Source organism: Egretta garzetta, unplaced genomic scaffold, assembly GCF_000687185.1.
Source record: "Egretta garzetta isolate BGI_Z169 unplaced genomic scaffold, ASM68718v1 scaffold73, whole genome shotgun sequence".
Lineage (NCBI taxonomy): Eukaryota > Metazoa > Chordata > Aves > Pelecaniformes > Ardeidae > Egretta > Egretta garzetta.
The window spans coordinates 421582-445969 of NW_009259031.1; the positions used below are offsets into that span (position 1 = coordinate 421582).

Consider the following 24388-nt stretch of genomic DNA (forward strand, 5'->3'; position numbering starts at 1 on the left):
GCGAAGGTAGGAATCCTCTTCCAAGATCCAAAGCCAGCAACTTACATGGCACCGAGATACGTTTAAATGAAAGTCACAACAGGACGTCTAAACACACTTCCGAGGGAAAATGTTATGCTTGCTTTTTTCTACAGTCAGTATCTCGATCAGTACAGCGTCTGGTTGGTTAAAAGTATGAATTTGGGGGGCTCAGAGCTCGAAATTCCAAATACTACTAAGAACAACTTATGTACTTTGCTTTAAGGATGAGAAAATTGAAGAATAATGTATTTAGTATGCTATACTGAAGTGTTGCATTGATGTGAAACAAGCTGCATATAGACCTGGTGCTTGTGAAGTACAGATAAATTTTACCATTGTCATATTTTACAAAATACTTTTTATATGGTGTATTTTGCTTTCCTGATAATTTTGTTTATACTACCAAATTTTCACTGGAAACAGCTAAATTTTTTTATACATTAAAAGTTTTAGCTGACTTTAATATTGAAATTTTACTTCTCTTTTCAGTATCAGGTTGGGCAACTTTATTCTGTGGCAGAAGCTAGCAAAAATGAAACAGGAGGTGGTGAAGGAATTCAAGTCTTAAAAAATGAGCCTTATGAAAAGGATGGTGAGAAGGGACAATATACTCACAAAATCTATCATTTAAAGAGGTGAGAAAAACAGCAATACATATTATGGTCACTTGGTGTTGAGCGAGAAATGTTTAAAAGTGAGGGCAGCCTTCCATTGTTTACTGTTCTGAGGTATTTGTGGTTTTCTGCCATTCTTTAATTTGCTGAATTGGGCATGAATGCCCTGGTGAGTGGGAAAACCTGCGAAATACAGTGAATTTGAAATATGTGGGGTAGAGTAGTGGCGAACCACGCAAAATGTCAGATCTGTGAATAGGTAAATGCATCTCTAAGTAGAAATAATTTGATTTCTTAGAATACAGCCAAAACGATGGGTTGGTATTGTAGGTGCTTTGTAGGATAGCCCAAAGGACAGGAATGTTGATGGAGGAGGACAGAGAAAAGGAGAACAGTTATTGCATTATAAAGGAAGGATGCTTTTCTGTGATCTGGTATTTAAGGAGGAGTTCTTAGTGCCCGAATGCTCTTTAAAAACACTCTAAAAGGCATCACGCAAGTTCTTGTGGTGTGCTGGGTAATATTGTTCTGAGAGAGAATGAGTAAGGTAAAGAATGTTTTCAGAAGTTACGTGCATTGCAGAGTGGGTAGAACCTGGGTTATTTGGAAAACTGACCCCAATGGGCTCTGAACCTCTAGGGATTAATGGTCAATGATATTCCAGAGGGCTGCAATACCATAAAGGCAGCCATGTTGTTAAATTTGTAATGTGTTGTCAGGTTGTGAGGATTAGTATTCCAAATGTTCATAATTGGGGATAAAAGATCTAAAAAGTTGAAGAACTGAATACGTTTGCAGTTGGCTGCAGTTTTCCTTTTTGGGCAATTAAGTGGTTGAGTGGCCTTCCACCCAGGCCAGCCACATTACAGGCTTGCTTACTGATGAACCCGCAGTTCTGCTGGAGAGTTTGGAGGTAGGATCTCTTGGGCTGTGCCCTCCCGCAACAGCTCTATTTGCTGTTCTTGAAGAGAAAAGAAAGCACAGCTTTAATCGTGATCATAGGGCTTCAAAATTATTTCTAGCTCACACTCAATTGTCTTATTACCTTCCCATTTTTTTTTCTTAGTTATTTTTGTGATGGGTAACTTTGTTGGACTTCCTGCATACTTAACTGTGGATAACTTCTACATCATAACCTTTAAAGTGCTTGTGTAGAATGTGCCTTTCTTATTCGAGTGGAAGAAATCAATGAGGAATTTCAGCTGGCAAAAATTTTAACAATGTTGTCAATGTTTGTTTTTCACAGTAAAGTTCCTGGTTTTGTAAGGATGATTGCCCCAGAAGGCTCCCTAGTGTTCCACGAGAAGGCTTGGAACGCGTATCCCTACTGTAGAACAAGTAGGTCTCTGTTGAATGTTTTCCTGTCAGTGATCAGTTGAGGGCTGGTCTTAAATGGCTTAGGAGAAAAGAGGGTGCCATCAAGTGGAAAATACATTTCAAATGTTAATGTTGTGTTTGTGAGATCTCCTCCTCTGGAAAGAAGAGCTGCTTCTGAAGAGCAACCTCGATGGACTGGTTTACTGGTTCCTACCGAGTCTTAGTATCCAGGGCCCCTAGGATAAGACTTGAAGAGGTGATTCTCTTAAGATCTGGAACAGAACCTCTTTGAAAAGAATTTAATTCTTTATAGCGTGTTAGAATAAGGTCACTGCTTTATTTTAATACTTTTAATTGCGTAAGTTCGAAGAGTAGGCTCTATTTCTTTTGTGCTTCTGTTGAATAGTTTGAAGTATCTTATCATGAACTTCTAAGGTTAAGGCTAGCAAGTCCAAGTCTGCTGAACTCTGCTGACTTGACGCACACAAATGCTGCTAGACTGATTTTTAATGTTTCGTATACTGTAAAGCAGTCATTGTACATGAGACTTTTCAGAAACGATTGTATCTAATAATGCTTTGTGTTTCCTTTTTCTTTCATTGCGTGTGTTTCCAATGGCCAGTTGTGACAGTGAGTATTTTAATCAGTCCTATGTTGGGTTTTTTTAAATGTTTTTTGTCTGTTATTACTGCTAAAACTGACTGACTCCAGCAAGCTAGCTCTGACCTTTTATATACGCCTTGCCAGGGTTCCTGGCATAGAGCTCCAAGTTACTTTATTTGCCTGCTCTTGGCTTTGGTTAGAAAGAGCTATAATTTGTCCGAGAAATGCTTTCATTTTTTGCATCTTCTTTTCTGCCTTTACTTACCATTGTAGCTGCATAATATCTGTCCTGTTAAGACATCATGCTAAAAAAAAAAAAAAAAGCCAAATCGGAGGTTTCTACAGTCCTGAATGCAGGAAGAGAAATGAAATAAAATCTGTCCCTAATTTTCTGAAATCCCATTTCTGTAAACTGAAATCCTGCCTCAGCTGAAAGGGATTAACTGACAGTCTAAATGGATCATCATAGCTGGGGATTGGGGAGTTGTTTTTTATTTAAGATATGTGGGAAAGAGATCGTTGGGACTTTATTTGCCGATGTATACTTGGTGAACTGTTTAAGGAAGCTTGTAAGTTTAACATTAAATTGCATTACCTGCTCGCTTGCAAGCTTGATGTAGATTGTCACTAGGTGGATGCAACATGAGGAGTAACAAATGAGTTTGTGAGCTGTTCAGCTTGACTCGTCATGACGGATGTGAACACTCGTGTTTGCTTTCTTCTGACATTAGAATTGTTCTGTGCTAGTCTTTAGACGTACAATTTAGTGGTAGCTGGACCTTAACAATCGCAGTTGTGCTATACAAGAACATCTAATATTTATTGGCTATTACCTCTGCTCACTAGAATAGTCTCATTTATTAAAAAAATTTGTGCAAATGTATTTTAGCTGTTTTGTCTTAACTGCAGTATTAATAATTTGAAAATTACTTGAGTATAGAGGTAAAAAAATCTCAGAGTTGAGGAAGAAAGATGGTAAATGACAGTATTATTCCTATCTGTGTGCACAAAGTTAGAGCTGGATTTCTCCAACAAGACTGGTTTTAGAACTTGCTGTGATAGCTGATACTTAAGATTTAGGTACGGGTTATCTCCTTGTACCTGTTTCTGTGTGTAGGTAAGAAGGCTGTTGCTTTTATAATTTAAATAGAATGCGTTGCTAGTCAAGGCTTAGTAGTGACTTACATGTAAATACCATTTATCTAACATTTAAGCAGAGAGGTGTAATCAGACTCATGCTTTTTGATTTTAATTCTTACAGAATGAATACATGAAAGATGACTTCTTCATAAAAATTGAGACCTGGCATAAACCAGATCTGGGGACATCAGAGAACGTGAGTTGGGATTTGGATACCAAGCACTAGCAATATTTTCAACACATAGTCATCCAGATAAAGTATTCTACACCTCGTAATGGTGGATAATTACTGCATAAAGTCAAAGCCCTCCCAGTGATTAATGTAAAACAAGAAAAGCATTGTTCAAATCCTTCTGAGGTGGTCAGGCTGTCTCACCTAACGAGACGCAAGCACAAGGAAAGGTTTTTATTTTTTATGTTGAGGTCAGTGCAGGTTTCTTGATTCTCACCCAAATATTTAAATAGCTTTTCAGTAAGTTCTTTTTAATTTCATGCTTTTTTACCTTGGACATGCTACTGCTACTTAGGCTGACGAGTTTGTTTGAGAACAGGTGTCACAAGGCTGTTGGAGTTTACCTGTGTACACATCTGTAGAGTTACGTATTGAAGCTGCTTCTGTAAATTTTCCATGCTGGCGATACTCTCGTTTTCATCCCTGGACAGTTGGTTCTGTTCACAGGTCTCTACAGGAGATTTTTTTTATCTATAGTGACAAACATTTATAAACCATCCACAAAGGAATAGTTGTCAGTATATTTTCAGTGCTTGGATGAAGTGTAGCACTGGATGTGCTACAGAGGAGGAGAGCTTTTCTTGGACAGCTCTGTGTGCTATGATTGTAAGTTTAGGTATGCCTAACAGACTACAGGTGTGAAGCTGATTACATCTCTTACCACACACGCTTCATCTGCTCCGTATGGAGGGCAGCCCTATGATTTAGGGAACCTGCTGGGGTTAGTCAGGTTATTGAAACCTGCCATAATTGCACTTTGGAATTTGTGTGGCTGCTTTCTAGATCACAAAGCTCATGCAGATTACTGAATGGGCGGTGTTTCTAATTAGACTTTGATTTCATTGGCGCTAACGAATGTGACAGAAGAATATAGCTTAATCTTAAATCCGTGTTTCCTGAATGCACAAGAAGTGATGGCGTTGTGCTGGTTTGAAATTGGTTAGTGAGTGAATTAAACTGTAACTGGACGTTATTTCCTTTTAGAAAGCCAGAGGAAGAAAGGATGGGTTTTGAAAACGCTGCTTTTATGAAGTCCAGAAAAAAATCCATGGCACGCATGTACTGCATAAGATGGACCGCTGTGTAAGGTGACAGCATGGAAATCATTCCTTGTTCTCTTTTTGCAGGTGCACAATTTAGATCCAAACACATGGAAGAGTGTTGAAGTTGTCCATATTGACATTGCAGATAGAACTCAAGTAGAACCAGGAGTAAGTAAATTCTCTGCTATTGAGGTATGGATGTAGCTAATTCCATTGATACTTTGTGCTGATTGTGAATAAACTCAAACAGTATGGATTTTACCCAAAATCATTCATTCCAAAGTTCCATGCTTAGTAAATGCATTTACAACCTCAGTCTACTGAATTTGACTTCTAGTTGCACAGCTAAGATGTGAAGGGCAACAGACTTTTGGTACAGGTGTAGTTTTTACTTCTAAGTGTAGATAAAGTAATTGATTTGGTCAAACAAACACTTGTGTGAATCTATCCCAGCTGTCCAGCATGACAGAGCACAGTGCCTCCACCAAGCTACTCCCATGCTTCTACTGCTACTTCTTGGTTACAAATTCTTTAAATTAAATCATGTCCCTCCACACATCTTTCACTCTGAGGTTATGGCAATCTCAAGAGGATCAATCAGGTTTTGTCGTTGAAATCTAGACCTGGGTTTTTTATTTATTTATGTTAATACTTTGTTCATTGGAGTGGTTCTCAAGACATGAACTGCTCAGCTCTTCTGAAAGCTGTGGGATTACTTTATCAGTTGGATAGTAGGAAAATGGTATGCACTAATTGATACTTACCCTTTTGTGTTTACACAATAAATTTGGTTGTCTTGGTTTTGTGCAAGGAGCTGTTCTTTATTCTATTTAATTGTTATTTTCTGAAAATAAATACTTGGATATCCTGCATTGTAGGGAGAGGACTCCTTTGCAGGAAAGTAGAGGAAGGAGGGAAGAGGCTGTGGTGTGTGAAGGGGAAAGGTTTCTGCTTCATACATTTCCGCCTGCATTACCAACGTGGGTATATAACCTGCACTGTTGCTTAACTGCTGTTTAATAGATGATCGGTGAACTTACACGTGCGAAAATACATTGTTTGGAGAACCTCCCTGTAAACCAAATTAAATGTGTCTTGCCTATTTTAATGCAGCAAGGAATCGTTTTGCTGCCCCTTGTTCTTTCAGACATTCCATACGACCTTAGAGCTGAACTGGCAGGTAAATGTATGTTGTGCGTTCCCTATTCCGTGCCTGGAATTGTGGCAGACAGCTACAATGCTGTCATCTGTCAGGGTGCTTGCTTGATCACAGTATGTGTAAACAAAGGGTTGTGTTGATTACTGTGTGTTGAACTTGGGTATTTATTCTGTCTGAAGTACTCCTGGTGAACAGCACTGCTCATGCTGTGCGCCCTCTCGCACTATTACACGGCCGGCCTTTGCTATTGCCTGTTTCCTTTGTACTGAAGGCTGACAGATGGTGGTATGCTAAAAGAAGTTATATGTTTGGCTCAGGACAAAGATCCATCTAACCCAGTATCCTGTTAGTGGTCGTAGCAGATACTTGTGGAAGAATAAGAAACTTGGGGCAGTAGAGGATACTGGAAGCTGGGAAAGGCATATCTCTGAAAGATCAGTCTGTATTTAAAGGACTTGCAGAGCCAGTGCTTGTATCTGCCCTATTGCATGTATTAGCCACTTATGTGCCCATGAGCACATCTAGTTCATTTTTGAACCCATTTATACTTTTGACCATTACGGTATCATGAATTCTGTAGAGTAGTGGATGGTATGGAGCAAAAATATGTCCTTTTTGCCTGACTGATGGTTAAATTAATTAGGGGAGGGGGGGAATGTTTCCTATTTATATTTTCTGTGCAATTTGTCTTACAGATTTTGATCATATTTTCCTTCTCTTCCCCACCTCCTCTTTAGCATATCTTTCCAAGCTGAGGGTCCTTATCTTTAAGTCCATCTTCATGTGGAAGCCATTTCATATGTGGGAATTCTTGGAAGTACTTTCAGTACGTGATCCTCTTTTTTTTTTTTTTTCTTTTTCTTTTGTGTATTCGACCTGCAGAGTATCAAAACTATGAGTGCGGAGTGGTTTAATCTGGAGTCTTAAGTCTCTTCTGGGGTTTCTACATTCTCATTCTTTTTTTAGTAACTTCTAACACCATTTACTTTTTTAGCAAATATTTTCAAATTCAAGCTCGCAGCACAGCCCGTCATTGTGTAGGAATACCTGGGACTAATTTTCACCGTGTGATTCAAATTTTCATTTCCATTTCGTCTCCCAGAAATTCAGTTTTGCAAAGTTCTGACTTTATTAAACAAAGACTGACTTTGTACTCAAACTTTTATGCGAACTTTGATAACTCTGAGTTATCTGCAGGCTGACACCCTTTCCACTCCTCTTGTTTGCCCCCTTTCCTAGGCAGTTAAGGATTAGTAACCAGAAATTCTTTGGGATCCACACTCCTAGTCTCTTCTGTTAGGAAAATTTGGTTTTCTCTCTTTCTTTACTGCTTATGATTCCATGAGACAGCTTTTCCATTTATGCTAATATCTTTATGAAGTTTAGGTAATGGAACTTGAGGAAAATTTTTTTTTTTTTTGGAAGTTCAGCTACATCACGGTAACAGAGCTGCCCTGATGTACGTGCTTGCCTTCAGAGAAGGCTGCTGGTTTGGGAAAGTAAATGTCCACTATGAAAGCATTAGCTGTTTTCCCTGTATTCTGTTTGTCCAGATGTTCTTTTCCTACAGTTTCTTCGCCTCTGTTCAGTGATATTAGAGCAGTCACTAGTTCACTCTGTCAGGTAGTTTCTGAAATCATGTGCGTTGTATGTTTTTTTCTAATGTTATGATGCTTGTTGTTCGGGAATTATAATTCTAAGTGGCTGTGTGGGTTTTTTAGCTGCTAATTTTTTTAGGGAAAAGGTATAGTCAGTGTTGCTGAAGGAAAGTTTTAGTTGTACATTTATTTTCTCAGTCATAGTTTTGCCTGGAAAAGCAACTGAAAAGCACTCTCTTGTATAACAGTATGACTGAAAGAATGGAAATATGCTTATAAGATCCAGCAAATTTGATAAAAGTTTTCATATTCAAGATTTATCCTTGTGTTCAGTGAATGAACCTCGTCCAACCAATTGCAGTGTGGCAGTTAATTTAGTTTCAGAACTACAATCAGTATAAATATAAAAATAGTAAATTTCTTGAAGATGATAATGGCATGCATATGCTAGCTCATGCTCATTTAAGTACGTATAGAAATTTGGCCAACATCTGTGGCTTTCTTTAGATATAAATTTAACCCTGCCCTCTCTTAATCATCTCCAGCGTACAATCTATGCAGCTTTACATGATTTGTATATAAAAATCACTTCCCAGGAGAGTAAAACTTTTTAAAGAGTAAGCAGAAGTGAACACTGAATTAACATCAGAAGAGGCTACATCTTTGGAAAAAATTTGTAAGAAAGTAGAGTGGAGTGCAAAGAAAGAAATTGAAATCAGGTTTATGGCTATTTTGGTACAATGAAGAAATTAAAAGTCTTGTTCTAGGTCATAGTGGATCTTCATTATTACTTGAAACGATGCTTTAAAAATACAATTTTGTCCAGATTAGTCAAATTACTTAACACATACATTAAGTACTAGAGATACAGGATTTCTGTGCCGTGCAGTAAGTACTATCCCTTGTTCTGCAGTTTGAAGTAATATAATGGAATATAGGAAATGCTCTTCTTTTTTCTGATGGGTGGATCTCTCCCATTTTGGACTTAATTTATCATGTGGTGGGATGGCAGGGTTAGGTTAAAGGTTGGACTCAATGATCTTAAAGGTCTTTTCCAACCAAAGTGATTCTATGATTCTATTCTATGATTCTATGTAATAGGTATCTACAAAGTCCCTGTTATTGGTCCAGAAGCTTAGGATCATGCGTTTTATTGTAACACTCAGGGAACATCTTATCTAAGTCATAAGGTTGATTCCTCAGCAAAAGGATTAGAATACACCTCTCAGTTTCTTTTAAAAAAATTACGAACGTTTCTTCTTGAAGCATGAGAAAGCCCTATTGACTTAAACTGGGCTTTTGTTGGACTTGAGTTCTGCGGGGCTGTTCCATTTTAGTGTCCAGGTGAGGCTGGTGTGTGGATGTATGGGCCAGCACTGGTGCTCAGCTGGTGGATGATAACTGGGTAGTTTTGGATCATGTGGTCATATCTATGTTGTTGTTTCTCAAGTCTTGTGAAGCTCCACTGTCACACTGCCTTAGGTGTGTACAAAAATGACTGTGTTGAAGCATGCTACAACGGCTGTGGGTATGGAGTGGTCAGTCTTTTTATTAGGCAGCTGAGGAAAGCCCAGTGGCTTACAGTAGTCAAGATATCCAGGGGATTGTGGATCCTGTAATGTCCTTGACTTGTTTAAAAATACATTGGTGATCAGGATTCAGGCATCAAAAATGACAGTGTCTGGTGCTCAGAGCACCCCCTGAAAGTGACCCTAGGGATGTCTCCCTGGTCACCAGGGCTCTTTTTGGTGCCAGTATGCAGAGATACAGGGAAAAGTGACTGCTACAGGCCTGACTTTTTGCCTCAAAGTGTGTTTTCTGTGTTGCCTTGGATGTTTGTGTTATCGAAAAAGGCTTGTCAGAATTACTGAGTTTGAATAGATGAACCGTTCAACCTCCATTGGTACTTCTTTAGAATAGAGATGTGAAGGATTAAGTGTTTGCCCAGGTGACTGTTAGATGGCCCTGCTACTTTCTCCTAGTCTTCAGCCTGCTTACAGAAACACCCTTTCTTCATATTGTGATGTTATTTACTGATTTAGAAAATAGAATGTCTTGTAGATGCTTTGAATTTTGCTTAACTCCTTCAGTAGTGCCTGTGGCTTGCTGTTTGAAGTGTGCATCTTGAGCTGCACATCCCATGGAACAACCTACATATGTATAAATATGACTTATTTCTAGCTTATTAGTGTTTTCCTCCCCTCTTTCTGTTTTCTGTCCTCTAACTAAGGCTTTTTCGTACTGTCTGAGTGTGTATACATCTTAGTATCTTCCAGACTGCTTTACAAGACCTTTAAGTTCTTGTACATAGCACAACACCACAGCATATGCCTGTGCTAACTTAACAAGGCTGATTTTATTTTTCATTGAACCTTGGCATGCTTTCAAAGGTCGCCCGATCGCTGTCCTGTAGCTACAGGACTCTTCCGGAGAAGGGAATGGCTGTAAGACATTTGTTATTAAGAGCCATTTAGCTAAACCTGTGCAAAATACGCAAATGCTTTCCTTGCATATCGGTTAAGTGTACGTCAGTGCCAGTGACTGTTTCAGTTATGAGACTTGGGAATCATGCGGTGAGTTGGGAACATGACGTGCTTTGATTGACCCGAGTTTGATCTTTTATTGTGCTGTGAATCGGTATTCACAGAGCTACGGGCCGTACTGCAGAAGAGTGCTGGTCTGTGTTTCCTTCCACAGTCAACCCCGTGTGCGTTTCCTGCTAAGCAACACCGATCGTATGAGTGTTCTCCTGTTTAAAAAACCTAATGCAATATTGAGTTGAAAAGCCACAAATTCTGTCCACCTGTCCAGTTAGTCTATGTCCCTCTGTGTTCAGGAAGCTTTGTCATGAATTTGCAGATAAGGTGTCAGACTTGTATCATTTTTATGTTAGGTTCTGAAAGTTTCCTTAAAATCATTCTGAGCTGTTTATGTGCTTTCAAGTCCTGTACTGCTTGGAGTGCACCATCAGCTATCAGCAGCGCTGTTAATACTTTTAGCAGGTCTGATAAATGAGAACTGTAAAGAAGCACCCAGATTCTGGGCTTGTTGTGATGATTATTTTATGTGGTTCACAGTCTCTCTAAAGACTTCTTTATAATAGTTTGTTGCATTCATGTATATTATATGGAGATTTTGAGCAGAAACTGCCTATGAAAGGATATTTGTGTATTTCTTTGAAATGGTTTTTAGCTCCCCCGTATTGTTATGCTGCTGCAAAGTGATGTTTCGCCTGTCTAGCTTTAAAGAGGACTTCAGGGTGTTGTAGCTGTAATGTTTGTTCCAACAGCTGCCTGTTTTTCTTCCTAAGAAGGACTTGTTGCTGTCAGGAGTTAAGCTCTCGCTGCAGAGATATTTTCCTTAAACTCTGCAAAGAACTGTTGTTTATTTGTACTTTGGCTTTAGTCCAGTCTTCTTCCTTGTGTGCTGGTAGGATTTGTGTATTGCGAAGAGTTCCTACAATGCTCTCTTGTCCATCTAGACTTTGATCTAGAGAGGGGGTTTTTTCTGTCGTTAACAGGATTTGGGTTAACTGAGTCCTGAAAGGTCTTGATTCAAAGCTTCTGTATGTGGTCTCTAGCATAGAAAACTTTACTATGACTCATCCGTTTTCTTTGAATTTTTGTTTTCACTCCTATATTTTACTTGTAGATAACATTTTTTTCCCCAGTGCTTCCGGCTGTGCTTATATGCGGGTCCTAAATGCAAGAGCAGAGTTGGGGTTTTTTGCATATGTCCTTGTGCAGTGAGAGGTAGGATGCAGGTAACATCGTGTTGTGGGGACTTGGGTGTCTCTATGGTATCCAGTCAAATAACTCCACCACATAAACCAGGTGGATCCAAGTTGCGTATGTAAGTGAGTTTAGGTGCCAGAATGCTAAAACAAAGACTGCAGATGTAAGCAAAGTTCTTACCTTTGCAAATTTTCTGATCATTGCATGTTTCAAAATCTGCATCCTACAGTGCTTTGCTATACGCTTGTGTAGCGTACACCCTAACGTGGAGCTTTGAGGTGCTGGTGGTACAAGGTACCGCAGGTTTCGTTAGTGAACGCAATTTTTAATGTTAAAGTTTTGGAGGACTTTGGATGAATGGTCTGTGTCTTGGAAACAGTGATACTTGTTGATATTTTTGCTTTGTTCCTTTATTTTATTTTTTCAGGAAGGAGGTTGCAATGCAAATGTAAAAGTCACCAAATATATTTCACTTTAATCATGTGGCAAGGCCATTTATATTTCTGCATTATATTGAGTGTGGAAGCTGTCTTTCTGGTGGAGAAGCAGACTTGTTTTCTGAAGTTTCTTTAGCTTGCTTCAAGCAGGGATGCTGACTTCTTAAGTTTTGGGTTTTTTAATTAATATTTTATGCAGATTTTGCATTGTAGTGCTTACAAAGGAAAGTAGATCAGTTAAATTTCTATATTTATAAGCATGCCTGGAACCATTTTATTGCAGATATTTGACAGTGCCTTATGGCAGCTTGCAGTGAGTTGAGGCGTTTCATCTGTGGCGTGTGTTTAACCCCGGCTATCTTGCGGTTGCTGTGGGGCAGGGATTAGTTCCGTGTAAGCTTCTCGAAGCGTGTTGGTTCCTCCTGTCTGTTCCAGTTCCTGGGTACTACAGGGCTGTAAAGAGTGATGGCCATTGCAAGTTGAGAGTCTTTAGGGGTTTTTGGTCTTTGAAACTGATTTTGTGCTGGCTGCGTGACAGCAATCTCTTTATAATTACTGCACTTTCTTCTTTTTCCCTCTAAAGAAAGCACAGAGATGCTCTTTAACTATGAGAACATCCTAAACCTGATGTTGTCATACAGTGCTGCGAGGCTGTGCTTACAGCTGGGGCAGCAGGCAGACAGCATCCTCTGGGTATCGCTAGTGCAAACGAAGGGTGTGCTGTGGGTATCCTTCTGCCCTACACCACCGCGGTGCGAGCGCCTGAGCTCTACCTTGGTACGCTATTCAGGCAACTGAACTAAGAAATTCAGGGCTGTCTCTAATGTGGTACCTGGTTTTATTTACAAAACCGGCAATAATACATGGAAGCTCTTGTATTTTGTGGTTCTGTTCAGCACATCACTACCCCAAAGTGGCAGCAATACTCATGCCAGGAGTTAGTTATCTAGAGTAAAACGTTTATTGGAGAATTGTTTCTCCCCTCCTATAGCTTGATCCTTTTCTCAGTGTCTTCCATCCAGTCTCGTGAGTTAAATCATTAAAAGGCAGCCATAATTAGTAATGTAAAACATTAAATATATTTCTGTAAAAATATTCTGCTGTAGTATTTACATATATTTCTTAAAGGTGAATTACTCTTAAAGAAAATATTTCTTTTTTCCACCCAAGGATTGGGGGCTGGGGTGGCGCAGTGGAAATGTGTGTCGCATTCAGCCTCCAGAATATGCAGGACCTGAGCATTCAAATAGGTTGCAGCTGTCTTCATCCAGGGTATTGGGAAATAACTAATGAGATGAGAGGTCTGCAGCTGGTGGCAAGTGCTGTAAATTGTGTGCCCTCCGCTCGCCTCCCCACTGGTTTCCTGGAGGAGACGGGCTGCGAACAAAGCCAGCGGGCTGTCGTGCTCGGTGCCGTTGCTCACGCAGCAGCAGCGGAGAGCTCTGTACTCTATGCCAAAGCTATCGTATGTGGAGGAGGATGTTTGTTCGTTTTGATGTCTGTAAAAAGGACATGTGCTTTATTCCAGTAAAATCCTAAGTGGGTTTTCACTAAAATTCAGATGACAAATACTGCTTTTATAGTAATTTAAGTGGACTTACACTTAAGTGTTACTGACTTTGCATGTTAATGTACAGTGGTTATGCCGATTCCTCAAATTGTCCCCATGAGGTAGGTGAGGTGTTATCTTAGTGCCTGTGGGAGCACCCTGCTAAAGCTGGCTAGCTATTACCTGGGTTCTTTAAATAAACATGTTGTTTCAGTTTAGAGGGAGAAAAAGAGGAAAACACTGTTTTGTGGAAGTTCGTAAAGCATATTGATTAGCGACGTGATTGAATGTCTTTTGACTTGCATTTCTAGGAATACTTGCTCTTAAAGTGTATATCTGAATGCTTAATATGGAAGTTTGTCTGAGTACCTATTAATGCTTTCTAGATACATTAATTACAGAAGGGCTGGGGAAAAAAAATATTAAAAGGTTTCTTCAGCCTGTTTTAATACATAGTGTAGGTCTGTGCATTAAAAGAACTGGGAACAATTAAAGAATTGGGGAGCAGAAAGTATCAGAGAATGAAATCAGATTCCTCTGAGAGGACCTCCTGCATTTTCCAGTTCCATCTAGCTTGCGAGACGTGCATTGTAAATGTCAAAGTGGTTATGAAGGCATTGATAACTGATTTGTATAGCCTTGCTCTGTGGATTTGGAATTCCAGTCTAGAAGTAGCCTTCATTCTGCCATCCTAATGGAAGAACCTAGATTTGAAAACAGGCGTGTTAGACGTGGTGTTCAGTACTTCCACCAGCTGAAACAATGCCTTCATACGATAGCTCCTCCTTTGTGTGTGCACAAGTGCCATCTGTGGAATTCAAGTTACACAAGTTAAACATGAAGGATAGGGCAATGGACCTGTTTTGGGAAGGCTGAGGAAGGGCGGTTGGAATTCTTCAGTGTAGATTGGTTTTCCCAGGTTCATTTGGGATTTTCCCGGTGAATAAATATGGAGAATAAATATGAAATCCCTCCAGAACAATGGGAGAGGAAATAGTTTTGCACAACTCATAATTCCTTAGTTGCTAATTATCACGGGGTGAAACTGAGGCCAAGAATAAAAGTGAAGAGGAATACTCGAAGGAATACCTCTGTAACGGAAGGGTTTGTGTCCTTCCAGAAGAAAACCCCACAGAACTGGGAAAACCAAACTGTTCACTGCTCAGATTGGCAGCTCTGTCTTGGGTTATTTGCATCCTCCCGTGAAGCCTCTGCTACTGGCCGCTAAGGAGGAGATTAGAGTGGTCTCCTGTCTATCTCCATCTGACAATTCCCGCTCTGTGAGGTAGCAGTGTTTGGGTTTATTTTACATGGGCTTCTCTTCATGCCTTTGCCTACAAGAACTTTGTAACTGGGTCATCTAGGGAAACCAGTTCTCCAAAACACACCGCTTCTGCAGCGGCCCTGTAGTTAGATGGTTTCAGTATGCCTCGGAAGAAACATCAATATTTCAGCTTTAATATTCAGAAAGCCTTTTTTTTTTTTTATTTACACGTATCTTGCTGCCGCTTGTATTTAATTTTGAACACAGGGGGGATACATTAGAAAGGTGAAGGTTTAGTTTTAATTAATCTTGGAAGCAGTTTACAAATGTGACCCCTTGTGACAGCTCTCTGATGCAGGAGTAGGGGGGATGCTGGTGCCTACTTTTCTGGTGGTATTTCTTTCACTCTGTGTTTTGCAAATTTTGTCCTCATTGAAATTTGTTTTTAAAAGTGAGACTTTAAAGTCTGCTAAACTGTCTTGGGCTTTTCTGTTGCACCCACCAAGCATGTCTTCTGCTTTAAAGTAACTTAAACTTTTGCAGGTCTCATTGGATGCATGGGTGTAATGGTAGGTTTAGGTGGATGGTTTTCATACATTGTGTAAACCTGTTACTGAGGTTAGAGTTTTTAACCCTTTCCTAATTTCCAGTGTAGCATCTTCATTTAATAATCATTTTCATATCCCTCATCAGTAAAATTAAGTAAATCCATATGTTGGAAGCATTTGTCATCTTTCAACTCTATTGATATTTGGTTTTCCTCCACCGTATATAACTTTGCTGTAAAGCACTGCCACTGAGACCACTGCCTTGTGCCCTCTCTGTGCTTGGTGATGTCTCACGGACTGAGGTGATGCAGTTTCTAATTATGTAAGTTAGTTCACTTATGCCTTCTTCCCTTTCTCTTCTGCATTCTCAGGAGTGGACACGCTGCAGCTTGGGTAATGTCAGCGCACTGTTTTCTGTATGACTGCTTTCTCTTCCTCTCAGGAGTTTACAAACCCGATAGGATAGTGCTTATGTCGTACAGCAGCTAGCACAAGAAAATTCTGACCCAGAATGCAGCCCTGGCGTGCTGTTGTGGTATAAACAGGTCATGAGCACCACTGGTGATATGCAGTGAATGACTGGGTGTGATGGAGCATTCCACACAAACGTACGTCGAACTAACTCCACCCATCCTGCTCCAGGCCACTCAGTCTTGAACAGAAGCTTAATACAGTGGGATATTGAATCTGTTGGGGGTTTTTTCTGACTCTTGGGGGTTTTTTTTATACTCTAGGACTACAAAGCTGATGAAGACCCCGCGTTATTCCAGTCAGTTAAGACGAAGAGAGGACCTTTGGGGCCAAATTGGAAGGTACTAAGAACTGATGTTACAACCTTGTCAAGTCTTTATGAGCAGAAAAAAAGTAGTTCACAGTTCCTTAGAAATGAACACTAGCAATATTAGTCTTAAAAAAGAAGGAAGAAGTTCAATACTACTTTTCTTTTTTGTATTCAGTTAAAATTCTAAACGTCTTAGTAAGCAAAGGCACTGTCTGCTACTTGTTTAATATCACTGCTAAAACCAAAGCTATGCAAAGTAAATTGGATTAAAGTTATCCTTACTCAAGATTGACATCTGAGTATACACTATGATGAATTCCATGGAAGTCATCAGCCTGCTGTGGTAGCCACTGGAGGTGACTTAAAATGCAAAAAATAAGTTGGAAACGTCCTTACATTTAAAAGTTTATAACTGTGTGTTTCTTAGAGCAGGGTAAAAGATAGTACGTGTGTGTGTTTTATTTAGAATTACCAAAAAAATAGCAGAAGATAGTGGCAACTAAATCTAAGCTTGTCTTCTCCTTGCCTTATTGAATATCTAGGTATTTTTCTCTTGTGTGGAGTGTATACAAAACACACATGAAAACCTCCAGTATTTCGTCATAAATGTTTCCCCTCAGTGAGATAATACACCCCGCTTGCATTTGTGCATGTGTGTGTGCAGGCACAGATCCATCCACCCTGTTCCTGAAATTTTCAGTCTGGCGTATGTAATCTCAGTTGGTTTGGGGACTCAACTGTCCACGTTCTTTAGTCATTTCCCAACTTTCTAATAAGTACAGTCCTTGTGTAGCCACAGGAAGATGACTTAACCAAAGCTTTATTTCAAGGTAAGGCTATCTCGTCTTTTACCAGGGCTGCAGTTACCCCGTCCGTGTGAGCAGAGCTGCAGCTGGCTGCGGTTTTATGCTGTTGAGAGAAGCAAACCAGAGGGGTGGTTCTCTGCCCTGTGCTCTCCGACCCGTTCCCAGCATGCGGTGTCCCACCATCGCGCTGAGCCACTCCGGTTATAACAGCTTTTGCACAGTAGACCCAGAAGTAAAAAATAATCTGGTGCTGTGGTAGTCAAGCTTCATTGTCCTTTCAGAATGTCAGAAAGTGTATTACAGTGGAAATCATGGCACTGAACTCCATGTTAGGACTAGGATATATAGTATATGTTTGCAGCGTGGGTGGAATAGTCTTACAGATTTCACCTGGTTAAGTGTTAATCCCTATTACCCTGGGTTCAAAGTATAGTGCTAAGTATTTACTTAGAATTCTAAGTATTATTATAATTCTTAATAATATTTAGAATTTACAATTATAATAAAATAATTTACTATGAATTAATAGTATAGTTTATAATTATAATATGCTTAGGATTATACTTTCTGATAATTATATTAAATTGATTTGACTGAAGTAAACTTTTACAAAATTAAAAATTCCTTCCCGTTATCCATAACAGAAAGAGCTAGCAACTGACGAAGAGTGTCCCAAAATGTGTGCTTACAAGTTGGTGACTATCAAATTTAAATGGTGGGGACTGCAGAACAAGGTTGAAAACTTTATACAAAAGGTAAGTGCTTGTCCCTTGCGGGGCTGCTCCTGGGGAGGTGGGGCTGGAGGTAGGCAGGGAGGGAGGCAGGGTGGTTCTGTGTTGATGTGGGGGTTTGGGGGAGAAACAGCAATGAAGTTCCCTATTGCTTACCACCGAACAATTGCTGTTTATTTCTTCAGCAAGTACGGCCGTTTGCATCTGGATCTGCTAGCAATGGAGTTTCACTGGTGGTGCTAGAATAACTAAGCTAAAAAAGCAAAAGTATGAGCAGAGTCTGTCGTGTGGGTGTCGCACTTGATTTTGTAAGCAGCAACACTGGCCAGGAAGAGAGATCTTTGATTCTTTTTTTTTTTTTTTTTCCTTCTAAGTTGAAAGTTGCATAAAGTGTGCTGATTCTCTAATGTTTGTTTATCTTCTTAAAGCAAGAAAAAAGGATATTTACCAACTTCCATCGCCAGTTGTTCTGTTGGATTGACAAGTGGATTGATCTGACTATGGAAGACATTAGGAGAATGGAGGACGAAACCCAAAAGGAGCTGGAAGCGGTAAGAATGCTTTTTTTTTCTTTAAGGTTGATGTTTGTGTGCTCTCTACCTGGAGCTCTACTGTTCATCTGTTCGGGAATTGATGCAAACTACGCTGTGTCCACCCCCTTGTGTGTGTTTTGGCAATTGCTCGTGAACATTACAGTCCCATGAGTGATTCTCCTGTGTAGAGCCATGCACTTCAAGCTTCTGCGTACTGTGCTGTGCCAAGCTGGAAGTGGCTGTGAGGTAAATATTTCTGATGTCACTAAATCCAGAATGTCTGCGCCGACCACCTCTTTATTTATGGTACCATACCCATTGCACAAAGTCCCATCTAGTGCCTTTGTCAGTTAGAATTCAGAGCTGTTGTCTTGCTTCTCCATCATGTGTCTTGCTTTGTTTTGTTTCTAATCATTGTTAGATCTCATTACTTGTTCTCTTCAAACACGTCTTCAAGCAAGCTTGAATATGTCACGGCAGCTGTTCTGCTCATCCTGATTAACACGCCGAACCCGAGCATTTCACTTGCAAAAAGGAAGTCAGTAAAATTAACAGGCTTACGATGTGTTAATTTTTGTGCTTTAGTGGCTGTGAGGACCAAATCCATATACCCTGGTCTGCCTTTGAACTGATGTCTAGAAGGAAACTCGTCCATAGGGAACTGTGTCTACTCTTTCCTTTAAGAGGTAGAGGAACATTACAGGCTAGGCAGGAAGCTTTCTTCTGTAGCGTCTTTCCAGAGCATGACCTTTGGCATGACCCTTTCTCATCCTGCTATTTTTTAATGTTCTTGCAGTCTCTGGATTTGCAGTTCTACTTCCTTCCTGTTTCACCAGTTGCCTTGTGCCCCAAACCCATTCAACTTGTCACTTTACTTCCATTGTCTTGGTTCTTTCAAGACATGATGTGTCTTCAGCTATAACTTGTGTTTTTGCATGATTTCACTAATTTCAGCTGCCAGACATCTTTAAACAGATGCCTGGTGCTTTAGACCTACTGCGGACAGTGGTTCTAAAATGCATTTTGTGGTTTGTGCCCAGCACGTCTTTTCTTTTAGTATCAAAAATAGCTGCAACTCCTCCATCCCCACTTGTTCTGCTCTCCATGTCTGGACTATATGGACTGCGTGGAGCCATCCTGCCTGGTGTAGAGATGTTTTCTGGATTTGGAAGAAGTGTTTCTTCACTGTCTGTGTGTTAATAGGCAGATGTTCTGGGCTGGTAAAACCAAACTTCCTTTTCAGATAAGCTGAAGGGGATGGTCTGCTTTGGCAGTTCCCAGAATATGCTTTGGAAAAGAATGATGTTCATTCACTCTTGCAAACGTTGTGCTCCTTCATTTGGGTATTTTCTATTATGGCAGATGTTCTCTCAAATCACTCAGATTTCTTCTTTAACTCTACTTTATGCCAGAACCTATTCCTAGGGCCACCTATTCCTGGGTGTCTGTGAAGGAGGAAGAGTAACCACTTCCCTCTCTCCAACTGATTCTTGTCAGAAGGGTTCTCCTTTGCACACCCATAGTTCTTTATTTGGAATGAAATGGACTTCACCCAATGTCTCTGAGAAAGGGCAGTGGCAGTGTGAGAAGTGCGTGCAAGGTACGTGTTGGGGAGAGTCAGCAGCGCTTGACGCATCTGTGTGCGTGAGAACATTTCCCTTTTGTGTCTCTGGGCTGTGGGTGTTTGTCGTCTTGTAGAGAGAGTTCTGTTTCACGTTTCTCCCTGGTAAGTAACAACTTCCTAAATACTTTTCTGCAAAACATTTGCTACTTTTTAGTTCTTACCGTAAGCAAAAAGGAGATTGCATGTTTGTGGGTGTGACGTTTACCCTCATTCTTAAACATCAAATGTTGTTTTGCAAAGCAATGCAAATAGTTTATTACAAATAGCTTGTTGTGTAAGACGTTAGCATCAGGAACTTAAGTGTATTACTTGTTGAAAAAAAGTCAGTTTTTCCCAAGAGGAATGTATTATTAGTCACACTAATACAGCTTTTCCATGTGTATTGTGAAATGTGAGAGGAGCGGGAACCTACTGTTAAAATATTTTGGTTTTTCGCAGCTGTTACAAGAGGGGTATCTACAATCTCCTATAAATGAGGCCATTTCAAGGTTTTTGTGATGAAGTGCATTACTGGAGAATAACCTAAAGGCAAAAATGTCACACAAAATAAAATAGGAATGCTAATTTTATCCCAAATAATTTGTTTATATGTTTCATATTCAACTACTTCACCCATTGTGCTAAACAGTAACTTCAATTAAATCCCAGGCATACTACAAAACATTTGTGTTACGGCCAGGACCACCGGGAGGCGAGTGCTTAGTGATAAGGTGCCGAATTCGGCAGGAGTATCCTCGTGCTCCCATCCCTGCAGAGCAGCAGTCGGCTTTTTTGGCGGTGTTGCGCTGTGCAGTTCTGTGATGCTTAAAGACAAACTTCTGCAGACAGCACGCCTAAGAGCACTGGCAGCGTCACATCTTCGTACACACGTTGCTTTCTGTCGCTACTCCCTTTCTCATTAACACCCTTTCTTCTTCCTGGTTTGAGCTAATCCTCTGGATTCTGTGCACATTTCGGTTATTTTGTTGGTCCTGTTCTTCATCTGAAGTCGATTTTTAGTCAGGATCTCTGCTTTTGTTTTTTTTTTTTTGTTGCTCTGACTCTTCATCAGTGTTCTTCCAGAGTTTCTCTATCCAAGCCCATCCTTTTTTCACTGTTTTTCTTTATCTTTTGCTAAGTGGTTTATGGAGATGAGGAGCACCTGTGCTTCATTAGAAAGCATCTGACCCTGCCAAAGCACGGTGACTGACGTAGCTCGTGTCTCTGCAGGGGTAGAAATGCCACACTGGGTATTTCAGGGCTCCGTGCTGAAGCATCATGGGCTGTTAAAAATCTAAGCAGCATCATTTACAGCTGCTGCACGGTTCCCAGGCTTCCCCACCAAAAAGGAACTCTGTGTACCCCGTCTCCAAAAAAACCTCAGCTGTAGCTAAGGCTGGTTCTGGTCCTGGCCAGGGAAAATTAGTCCTGGTCATGTCGATCATTACTTCTCTCTTACTAACCAACAGCGCGATAGGTTCTTTATGTGGTAGCTCACAGTTTTATTTTACGTTTAGATGCGTAAGAAGGGTTCCGTTCGAGGCACTTTGGCTGCTGACGTCTAGAGGAGTACTCTGTAGGTTCTGAGGCAAATCAAGCTGTGTAAGTCAACTGCTGGATGGAAAAGGAGAAAAGTGATTGATATTCTGATGGATGGGAATTGCTGGCAGAAATCACCTAAATGGACATGTACCCAGATGACACTCCTGGGCCTCACCTCCCTGCTGTTCGATAACCTTGTGGTGATCAACAGTCGGAGCTGACCCTCGGTGTCCAGGGTACCTGAGACCTTCGCCGCAGATGGGCGCTGTAATCGGCTGGGCAAGTGCTCGGTCCGGCGGCAGAATGCCCAAGGCGTTGGCCACCTAAGCTGGTTCTTTGTCCTTACCTAGTACAGAAGCCCAAAGCGCGTGACCCGTGTCAGCGCTGTGCTGGCACTGGGCGCTGCAGCCTGCACGTAGCCTTCTGGGCACAAACAGGGAGGTCAATGAGCAGCATTTTGCTACGCGCTCCGTAGCAAAGTGTAGGTGGACTGAGTCCACATAACATAGGGGAACTGTGGACTGTCACCTTCCAAGCACGTTAAGTTCTCAAAATCCAGTTCTACGCAGGTATTGCTAAATACTAAATTGTGTGAAAACTGTTACTGCGGGAACCAGCTTGTCCAAGACTTGCGAGCTCTTGAGTATTTGCGCCCAGGGCTTCACTGTTAGTGTTTCCCGCTGTGGCTGTTTTGATACCGCAGATGGGATCCCCAGCCAAAGCAGTTTTAAACTCCTGATTAACGTGAGGCTCCTCAGAGGCTGGAGCTGCTCCCCACCAGTGAGGACAGCACCCAAATTCAGATCCCCTCACAAGTCTTGCATTGCTTTGGTTCGATTTGCTCAGTCCCGGTGATGTTTTGACTGCCCTGCCCTATTTTTCTTGGAGATTAATAAAACTGCCTACTTGGAACTTACTGTTTGAGGAAACGGCTAATGCTCAATTGTGTATTTTCTTTCTCCACAGTTACGTAATCAAGGCCAAGTCCGAGGAACAAGTGCTGCCAATGATGAATGATGATGGATTTAACCGTCACATGCAGTGTTGATATACAAATGTGTGTGTGGATGCATGATTATTTGTATATAATTATATATACGCACATGCATACTGAAGGGGTTGTTAAGTGTCTCCAGGGTACCATAGCTGTCCTCAGCAGAGATTCAAAGGCAACTGCTTTCATTACGTATACCTGAAGCAAATAAAAATCAACTGAGTAGTGTCATTTAAAGGATGAATTAACTGCAGAATTACGCTAACTGGTATGTTTCATGAATGTCAATACTGGACCAATTTATTCCCTACTTGTTGGTTTGTTTTTTTTTTTCCCCCCCTGTCCTGAGTCACTCTGCTATAACTTTTGCCCATATCTCATTGTAAAGAACCAGATTCAAATAAGTTCATTTCAGTTTTGTGTCTTCCCCATGTGATTATTTTTGGAATAGGAACAATGAATGTATTTATAGCTATTTATTTCTGGATTGTCATTATCCTGTAGTCAAATCAGAAAAAAAAAATTTATTAGTGGAAATTGGAAGACTTTTACTGTTGAATAAGTTTAACCCAAACTTTACCCATTCACTGATTTAAAAGAAAAAAAAATCATGTTTTATTGGACTTTTGTACATTGAAATGCTAATGTTTTTTCTTCATTAAAATTGGCAAGATTAAGGAAAAATGGCTTGTGATTTGTAAAGTACTCGCAACTTGAAATTTTCCAGAAGCTGGCTTTTTAGACAAAGATACTGACAATATGTGCAGAGCCTCTCCAATAGGTGCTAGGCTGTGCGGTGGCAGTGATGAGGATGACAGCCCTTCCCTAAAGCGATGCTTCCTGTCCCCGAAACCGCCGTGTTCCAGAGCTCCACTTGGAAGCTATGCAAATGGTCTTGAGTTCACACACATTACGCGATGGGATAGAATGGTGATTTTAGCTCTTTTCATGTTGAAAATACACTTTAAAAGCGATGTATACTTTCAGATACGATGAAAGTTTAAATTGTAGCATCTGACGTGTTTCTCTGGTGTCTGTTAGGAGTAGGCACATAAGGAGGTGCAAAGAAGACCTCCTGTAGGTAACCCTCAAATAGGGAAAAGGTCTTTGGCATTTTTTAAGGAAACATTCAGAGCATATCATAATATCTATTATCAGAACGCTTGCTAGATCAGAAACAGGTTATTTTAAAAACGCTTGTTAGATGAAGTTCTGTCGGTGCCTGGTTTCCTCCCAGCATCCCCAGAAGCCTCGGCGGGGCAAGCCTTGCTTAAGCTTCCATCTCGCGTACACCCAAGAATTTTGGGCTCACTTTGCACCTCCTTTGCTCACAAAAGGAGTGACCTGATTTCCATTATGGGCAGTGACAAAATTTTCCTGAACTTCCAGGGAGGGCCAGGTCTGCCGTAGGCCTCACGCTGCTGGGGCAGCTGGGGGCTGCGAGCGCCAGGCACCGCCAGGGTGCGGGCATATGTTCCTCTCTCCTGTGTAACTGCGCCCTCCAGCCCTCTGCGCTGCAATTTTGGGCTTGGGGTTTTTTTCGTTTCTGGATTAACAGTTAAATGGTCACTTGTCCTCTCTAGCATCACGAGGTTGGTTTTGTAAATATGCAGAGACGTGCGCGTGTACACACACGCGTGTGGCTCTAAAGGTGCTTACAGCCAGGAGGGCTGCGGCACGCCTGGGAACCCGAGGGCTCGGTTCTCTCTTCAGCGCGGCGGTGCAAGTCCCGCTGTCACTAATGTGAGGGAAAGGGACCCTGCACCTTTCGTGGGTTTGGAGTAGTTGTGAAAACCTGAGCAAATCTCCTAGCAAATGTAAAATGTTCGGTTTACTTTGGCAGTCTCTGGTGTGACCTACAGTGAAACAGTCAATGAGATTTAATTAAATAAATTTGATCATAAAATGCTCTGTCTCTTGTCTTAGGTGTTAGCGTTTGCAGTACTGACCTGGCATTTAGTTCTGCTGAGCTGTAGGCGGAGGTTGGAAGTCCTCTAAGGATGCGCTCCGGTGGCCGTGAGCTCAAACCCGTGTCTGAATGGTAGAGGCGATCGGGGGGAGGGAAGGGCTTGGTTGGATTTTTGTTTTGTTTTAGGACTTCAGGCTGAGCAACACATACTGAGCTGGAACCTTGCCGCT

General features: G+C 40.9%; 1 protein-coding gene across 2 annotated transcripts in view; it reads left to right on the plus strand.

Moving 5' to 3' along the window:
- Positions 1–23696, plus strand: part of PITPNB (phosphatidylinositol transfer protein beta) — a 26328-nt gene extending 2632 nt beyond the window's left edge. The window contains exons 3-12 of one of the 2 annotated variants that reach the window (XM_035890321.1): positions 511–656; positions 1882–1973; positions 2575–2582; positions 3817–3891; positions 5055–5138; positions 15994–16071; positions 17491–17601; positions 18006–18128; positions 21231–21315; positions 22222–23696. In XM_035890321.1, coding sequence (XP_035746214.1) covers positions 1904–1973; positions 2575–2582; positions 3817–3891; positions 5055–5138; positions 15994–16071; positions 17491–17601; positions 18006–18128; positions 21231–21278 — 597 coding nt within the window. In that variant the 5' untranslated portion in view covers positions 511–656; positions 1882–1903 and the 3' untranslated portion in view covers positions 21279–21315; positions 22222–23696. The remainder of the gene's footprint in view (positions 1–510; positions 657–1881; positions 1974–2574; positions 2583–3816; positions 3892–5054; positions 5139–15993; positions 16072–17490; positions 17602–18005; positions 18129–21230; positions 21316–22221) is intronic. The other variant, XM_035890320.1, reaches the window with a different exon arrangement.
- Positions 23697–24388: the final 692 nt, after the last annotated feature.